Raw genomic sequence first — 7,877 nt, forward strand, 5'->3', positions numbered from 1 at the left:
CATCTTACAAGGGTACATGTGAAATTTACTAGGTGTAGAATATAAATGTCTTAACACAATAACTAAGAAAATGCCAGTTTGATGAAAACATTTCAAATTGTATATAAAACCAGCACATTGTACCCCATGATTGCATTAATGTACACAGCTATGATTTAATTAAAAAAAAAAAGGAGTACAGACAAGGTCCTTTCCTCTGGAGTATACTTTAGAGTGGAAAACACACACAAACACTACACACTACACAGCTACACACTGTGTACCACATTAATAATTTCTCCCACTCTACTGGGCATTTCCCATCAGTATAAAAATTCTACTATCTCTCATCTTTAAATAAACGTCAAATAAAAATCCATCCTTTGATGCTACATTACCCTCTAACGACATCCCATTTTTCTACTCCCTAATGCAGAAAGCCTTCTTTAAAACATTCCATGGTAGCATCACCTCCATCCACTGCAGCCAAGTTCTCCTCCTTTACCTGACCAATGCTAAAGCTGTCCCTGTCATCGTCACCACACTACCATTTTGAAGTCAAATGCTCACTTCTCTCTTCTCATCTCTTTTAACCTTTGAGGAATATTCACTCTGTTACTAGTCCCTTTTCTTGAAACACTCTTCAGGTTTCCTATGTTGCTAACTTCTCCTCAGTCTAATTAAAAGGGGATACAGCATAGTGATTAAGGGCCTGGCTTTCTACAGCTAGCTCTCAAGACAAGTTGTACTTAAGGCATAGAGGACAGAATTAGAAGAGGCTGGAAAACTAATCAGTATTTCAAGTGAGAAATGATGATGGTTTAAACTAGAGTATAAACACTGCTGATAAAAAGAAATACACGGATTTAGCCCTATTTTAGAAGTAGAACCAATAGCAGTATAGGATGGATTGGATCTAGAGGGTAAGAGACAAGAAGAGTCCCTTGAGAATCTGGTAGAATTATGGAGCTATTCAGCAAAGTCTTAGGAAAAAAAGGTCAGCGTAGAATGAAGTTTGTGACCCAATAAAAAGCTAAACTTAGGGTGGCGCCTGTGGCTCAAAGGAGTAGGACGGGGGCCCATAAACCAGAGGTGGTGGGTTCAAACCCAGTCCCAGCCCAAAAACTGAAAACAAAACAAAACAAAACAAGCTAAACTTAGGAATAATCTCTAATCTCATGTGATGCTTTTCCATTCGAATTAATACCTGAACAAGGCTATGTGATTTACCCAAAGTCACACAGACAATTGGCGGTAGAGCTGGAAACATGCAGGATACAATTCTCTGAGAAGCCTGCTAAGGAGCCACAGATCAGGATCAGGCAAGATGACCATTACTCACAAACTGGCTTAGCCTCTAGTATTTTAGTTCTCTTCCTTCCCTGACCAATGCAATAAAAAATATTTTAATAAAATGTGGGGGGTTATTGAATGTAGTTAAGCAAGTTATGAACTGCATATTTATATTTTCTTTTTAAAAGTGAGGGAAAGCAGACAGAATGTAAAAATCAGTCTTAGCCCTGAGAGTAAAATCTATTGTATACCACTTGTAAAAATTAAAGTACACACGAAATTTCCTCTCAAGTAGTTTTATATCTCAGGATAATACACATGAAAATAATTCATTATAACAGGAGAGATGTCATGGGGTAGTACTAGAGGAACTGCCAAATGAATTATAGAAACAATACTGTTTTTAAGAAAACTACTCTGGAGTAGGCCTTAAGAGATGGTGAGGTTTAAGCTAAGCTTTGAAGGATGACAAGTAAGATTTTAAAAAGCAAAAAAAGCATGTGTGTTGAGGTGTTCTAAAAAAAGGTAAATAGAAAAGATTAAATTAAACAAACCTATAGTGTTCACCATGGTACTAAACTTGGAGCTGGTAGTAGGCAGTGGAGAGAATCAGCTATCCTTTGGGTGGGCAGAGATACTCTCTTTGGTATGACATTTGAGCCTGATACAGAGGAAAAAGGAATGTGGTGATGCAAGGACAGGGAATATTCTAGACAGAGAGAACTGGTGCAAATAACCACTACATTCCCTGCCTGTATATTAGGCTCCATAGATCTAATAGACAGAAATCCCGTTCAATGGTAACAGAATGGGATACAAGTTGTTAAACTTGAATTCAAACAATGCCACGAATTTTCTTTCTGAGTTCAGCTTCTCCATCAGTAGTAACTAATGCACAGAAGGGCATGTATGATAATGTACACAGAAGTGTTTTAGAAACAGAAAAGATATCAGTTATAAAAGACAGGAAAGAAAGTTATAAAGTTAAAATGGAAAGTTATAAAGTTTTAACGGAAAGTTACAAAGTTATTGCTGATGCGGCATGACCAGCACGGTGCTTTTTACCGTTACACTTTCTTTCTCTTACTGCAGCTTTCAATGTATCTGCTTTGCTGTCTTGCCAGAGTGTAAGCTCTGCCAGGTAGTAAACATCTTAAATACAGCACCTGGCACGGGTTTTTAGTAAGTATTAACTAAATTAATATATCACGTTCATATATCATTTTATGAGCTTTGAAGATTTGTATTTCTCTGTTTCTGTGAGTGTTCAAAATTCCATCTACTTGCAGAGGATTTAAGGAAGTTTATGATATCATGAAAACTTAATGGAAACAAGCATAAATTTTAAAGAGAATAGAAATAATAGGCAAGTAATTGTGTTAATTCTACTGTTGGCCTTTGGCCGTTACTCCTGGCAGCCAAAGAAAAGAAATTGCCTGGATGGCATTTACAGCGGTGGACCACCGAGTGAGGCACATACACTCACCTGCAGAGCCCTACTTTTTCCTGGGCGGAAACTCACAGGGGACATCGATCGCAGGGGCTTTCTCAAGTCAACAACAGCCTACACGTAATAGCCACGGAAACAGATGCACACATCAATATGACCCTTCATAAAGTCTGAGAAAACCTGGGGAAAGGCTTTGAGAAAATCTGAAGGGCTGCTTAAGTTATTTACTCGGTTCTGCTGCCAAGAGCAAGGACCTCTCTTACGACGGAACCACTCACAATGGAATCCTCAGTTTCTCCCTAGGGCCCACTAGCAATTACAAAACAGAACCTGGGTCACTGCATCGCCGCAGTAAGCGGTCAGCAATGGCCCAGCTGCTCGCTGACAGTCCCGGATTCAGGCGGGGCCCGTGCCCCGCACCGGGGGTAGTGTCTGGCCTTCAGATGGAGGGTCTCAGGGCAGGTGGCTCTATGGGTAGGAAGCGTCCGGTGTGAGGGTGGATGGGACTGGGAGGCAGGGAAGGTGCAACTCAGGGTTGCCGCGTTGCACAACTCCAGGGGTCACCACGGCAGACCTTTCCTAACCACGGAAACCTCTCCTGCCCCCAAGCACACAGAAGCGACAGAAACAGCTGACGCCAGGGAAATCCTGTTTTATGTAGGTCTCTGGGGCCAAACCCAGGGCGTGGGAATAATGCGCTACCATCCCACTCCTCTCTCAGACCCCGGAGTTCACCCACCTGCAACTGCAGTCTCCGCAGTCTCCACCCAGTCTCCCTGCCGCCAGAGAACTGGTTGCGATTGGCTTGCACCGCTGTCCCGTTAACTCTTCCCCAAGTGTGAGTGGCATAACTGCCGGCCTCTCTGCCTTGGTCCCTCCCTGCGCTTGCCTCCGAAGCCACGTCCCACGTGACGTCACACCATGCGGCACTGCGCGGAGGCTGGTGTCTGCGGCCACCCCGGCAGCTTCCACCTACAGGCGGGGGCTGAGCGGGGGGCGGGGCAGTGAGCGCTCTCAGAGGGCAACGTGCCCGCCTGTCGTAGCGAGAGGCCCCGCCCCCTGCGTCGGCGCCGGCTAGAAAGGGTCAGGAGGCCCTCCCTCCTGCGTCTGCGCTGTTTGTGCCGGGAGGCCCCGCCCCCTGCGCACCGACGCCGGAAAGACGGGGGCGGGGCTACGCTAGCGTCCGCGCCATCAGGCCGAGGTGGCGGAGGTGTCGGTTCCCTGTGTATGGTTTTCCCAGCCAAGCGGGTCTGCTTGGTGCCATCCATGGAGGGCGTGCGCTGGGCCTTTTCCTGCGGCACTTGGCTGCCGAGCCGAGCAGAATGGCTTCTGGCAGTGCGATCGATCCAGCCCGAGGAGAAGGAACGCATTGGCCAGTTCGTCTTTGCCCGGGACGCTAAGGCAGCCATGGTACTTCTGGTCTTTTGGTATTTAGAGCCGAGGAAGACGAATCCTGGGGGAGGTGGGCCGGGCTGTGGAGACCTCCCGCCCGGGCGTGGACGCCGCGCTCCTGGACCCCAGGGGGGCCTCCTGGGGCCGGGGTGGTCGGCGCTGCAGCGCGTCTGGCGTGCGCACGGCCTGGTCTGCACGGTCTTTGTAACCTCCTTGGAGGCCTTCCTGGCTGTGAAAATTAGCTCTTCCCCCAGTGCAACTGAAAATAGAGACCCTCCAAAAAACAATAAGTATAGGAAAGGCCTATGCAATAACTTTCTTTTTTTCTGTAATGAATGTTTTTATTTTTAAATGTTAAATTCTGTTTTTTTCTTTGCTTGAGTTCATCATCCATGCTTAGTATACCTATTAAATACTCTACCACCCCCCAATGGTGCCCTCCACGTGGTAGGCCCCAGAAAATATTGACATGTCTTAGTTTATGGCCTTGCACACCCTTGGGACTGGAGGAGGCCTGAGCCAGCTGCCTTTTACCAGTGAAAAGAAAGCCCAAGTCAGATACAGGCCCAGGCATATTTTCCCGACTAGGTGCCTTAGGAAACAGTATTTTAAGTAGGTTTATTTGTTTACGTATTTTTAAATACGTACGCTACTATATAGTAGAATTTGAAACAATCTGCAATATCCGTCTCCTCAGATACACCCAGTTCTTGGAAGTGTACCATATTGAAGCACTTTTCTGGTTGAAATGTGAGGTAGTTGATTATTTTTTGAAAGCATATTGGTGAATATTTTTTACACTTTGTGTAAGTTGTAAGAAATTGTAAAATGAAGTTAATTCCAAAGGCTTGGAGTTTTTTATTTTAAGTGCTAGACTTGAAGGAAGGAGAAACCTTGAAAGGTGTTTTTTGAAAATCCTTTGTTGTCCTACACCCTTGGGGTTTTCCTGCTTTTAGTAATTTCTGTCTTAATAATTAATGGAGATAGGAGAGACTGAAGAAAAGTCATGGCTTGCTAATTGTTGAAGCTGAGCGGTGGGGGTATAGGATCTAGAAATACATAGATGAGCGGAAGTAGTAATAATAGGGCTATTTACTGGGGAGTTTTATAAAAGCGAATCTAGAGCCAGTCTAAAGTGCCCAATAATTGGGGAATAGTATGTCTTTTGTACTTTAATGCTATAAAATATTACGGTTAAAAGTGCACAGGCAATTCCAGTAAGTACAGACATGAAGTAATTCCCAGTAAGTACAGATTAAAAACCTTGTATGCAGTAGAATACTCTGTAAGTATGACCTCATATGTGTTCATGTAGAGTTAGCAAAGACATATGCAAATGTATATATATTTAAATACTTAGAGGAAAGACTGGGAAGATACCTGCTGTTAACATTGTTACTGTTTAAAGAAAGGGAATTGCTAAACTGGACTTTAACCTATTTAATCAATCATTGCTTTCATCTTAATATAGCAGGTTTAATACTTAGGAACTTTGTGGACTTTTTAAAATGAACATTTTAGAAATGATGAAAATATTTATGCTTTGTGTATTAGAGGCAGAATACCTATCTCTTTAGTTGACATCAATACATAACAAATGTTCTATGTACTTAACAGGCTGGTCGTCTGATGATAAGGAAATTAGTTGCAGAGAAATTGCATATCCCTTGGAATAATATCCGTTTGCAAAGAACTGCAAAAGGAAAACCAGTTCTTGCAAAGGACTCGTTGAATCCTTATCCCAATTTCAACTTTAACATCTCACATCAAGGGGACTATGCGGTTCTTGCAGCTGAGCCTGAGCTGCAAGTTGGAGTTGATATAATGAAGACTAGTTTTCCAGGTAATGCTGCACTTCTGTGTATAGAAATTGTGTCTTGCTGTTTCAGTTCTTACCTTCAGGCCAGCAGATGTTTTATAGACAATTGTTTAGGGAAAATATGCTCCACACTCAATGGTAATATATAATGGTAATCTATCTGAGAGAACTTATCTATGAAAAGGATATGTTTCCTTGAATATTAAAAGACTTGTGGATAAGTATTAGGTTCTCCATATCTGGGGATCCATAATAATACTTCTTGTGGAGGTAAGGTAAAATATAAAGGTTTTTTTTAAAATTATGCTTCAGCTTGTTTCACTTAAGCATTTCCCACAATTAGTAAGTTGGTTTGTTTAACAAAAGAATTCTGATGGTTACATACTATAGTTTAGTTCTTAGGTAGAGATAACACGAGCAGTTGACCCTTGAACAACATGTGCTTAACTGTGCAATCTACTTAAACAAGGTTTGTTCCAGTCAGTACAGTTGGCCCTCTGTATCTGCAGATTCTGCACCTGCAACCAAACGTGCCTGGAAATTATAGTATTTGTGGGATGTGAAGACCGAGGATATGGGAGGCCACCTTTTCACATCTACTGATTCTATGGGGGGAATGAGGGACTACTTGAGACTTGAGCATGACTTGATAGTAGGCCTGATCTTAGTAGTTTAGAATCCAAGGGAGGTGGATTCTAGAGCCAATCTTCCATGGATAGCAAGGGTTGAGTATATTTGTGCTATGTCTAAATACAGCTCTTTTTAGCACATTTATATAAATAAAAGTGACAAGCAAATATTATTAAAATATCTAAGTGACTTGTATATTGTCTTGTATATTTGTACTGGTGGCTATAGGAACCATTAACACTTATAATAGGGTTGGTATATCTAGGTAATTTTAATACATACTAAAAAGAGGTTTGCTTAACTTATCTATCCTCATCATCATCACTAACAGTGAACAATTACTGTGTGCCACACCATTTAGCAAAGTGTTTTTCCTCTATTCTCTGATTTAATTTTTTCTACCATCCTATGATGAATACAGACATACTTTAATTTTTATCAGAAGATAGCAGGTTAAGAAGAAAGCTGTTAATAAGAGAACTCACATCTTCCTAATTTCATAGTACAACTATCTAATCTCCACACTGCCTCCACCACAGGGTGTTCGAATATGCGACTCTCACAATGGAAGACTTAAAATTTTATCCCCCATCCCCCAGATATGTGTATAGATTTCTACACATTTAACTCTTGTTTAGTGGATACCTCTCATGTTGACTTTTTTTTAAAAGGGAAGCTTTTGTGAACCTGCAAACTAAGGTGGGTCCTTTTGTTGTAGGCTCTCATAAAATACATTGTTATTCCAGTAGTGTCTGTCAGTTTGTGGTTACTCTCAGGACGTCATTGATTTTCTTTCCCCTGATGGATGTGAGAGCAGGAACCATGTTAGCTGCATCAGAGTTTGATGAGTATCATATCTATTAACAGTTCTCAGAGTATCAACAGGGCCAGTAAATATTTGTCAGATGAGTAAACACTGCTGCAGTGTCGCTTCCGAGTGCGGCTGTGACTCATCTTTCTCCACCTTGCCTTCCCGCCAGCTGCTCATTCTCTGACCTGGTTATAACTTTTCAGGTTTGCTTAGAACAAGACTCCAGTGTTCTGGAAACATTGTAACAAGTTCTTGATCTGACTGATAATAAACTTGAAGGCTTTTTTTTTAACCTTTTAGATTGTTTGCTGCATTTTGGATGTGCACATATGCATTTTTCTAAGGAGAGGATCTGGATTCAGCAGGGTCATGAAAAGCTTGTTTTAAAAGAACCTCTGCTACAGAATATTCAGAGTGAGCATGGGAATTTTCCTATGTGTTTTCTAGCTTTCTATTATATTTAAGTGAACTTTTTAAAATCAGAAGTTTGTGGAAAGGCCATT

General features: G+C 41.9%; 2 protein-coding genes across 3 annotated transcripts in view; one reads left to right on the forward strand and one right to left on the reverse strand.

Annotated features, from left to right (window-relative positions):
- KBTBD3 (kelch repeat and BTB domain containing 3) overlaps nt 1-3,577 on the reverse strand; it is a 26,774-nt gene extending 23,197 nt beyond the window's left edge. For both annotated transcript variants that reach the window (XM_023507721.1, XM_003801175.3), the window contains exon 1: nt 3,462-3,577. In XM_023507721.1, the coding sequence (XP_023363489.1) occupies nt 3,462-3,571 (110 nt within the window). In that variant the 5' untranslated portion in view covers nt 3,572-3,577. The remainder of the gene's footprint in view (nt 1-3,461) is intronic.
- Nucleotides 3,578-3,848: 271 nt separating this feature from the next.
- Nucleotides 3,849-7,877, forward strand: part of AASDHPPT (aminoadipate-semialdehyde dehydrogenase-phosphopantetheinyl transferase) — a 26,106-nt gene continuing 22,077 nt past the window's right edge. Inside the window, exons 1-2 of the mRNA XM_003801167.3 lie at nt 3,849-4,132; nt 5,732-5,957. Of these exons, the coding sequence (XP_003801215.1) occupies nt 3,950-4,132; nt 5,732-5,957 (409 nt within the window). The 5' untranslated portion in view covers nt 3,849-3,949. The remainder of the gene's footprint in view (nt 4,133-5,731; nt 5,958-7,877) is intronic.

Source organism: Otolemur garnettii, unplaced genomic scaffold, assembly GCF_000181295.1.
Source record: "Otolemur garnettii isolate 467f Iridium unplaced genomic scaffold, OtoGar3 scaffold00200, whole genome shotgun sequence".
NCBI classification, from domain to species: Eukaryota; Metazoa; Chordata; class Mammalia; order Primates; family Galagidae; genus Otolemur; species Otolemur garnettii.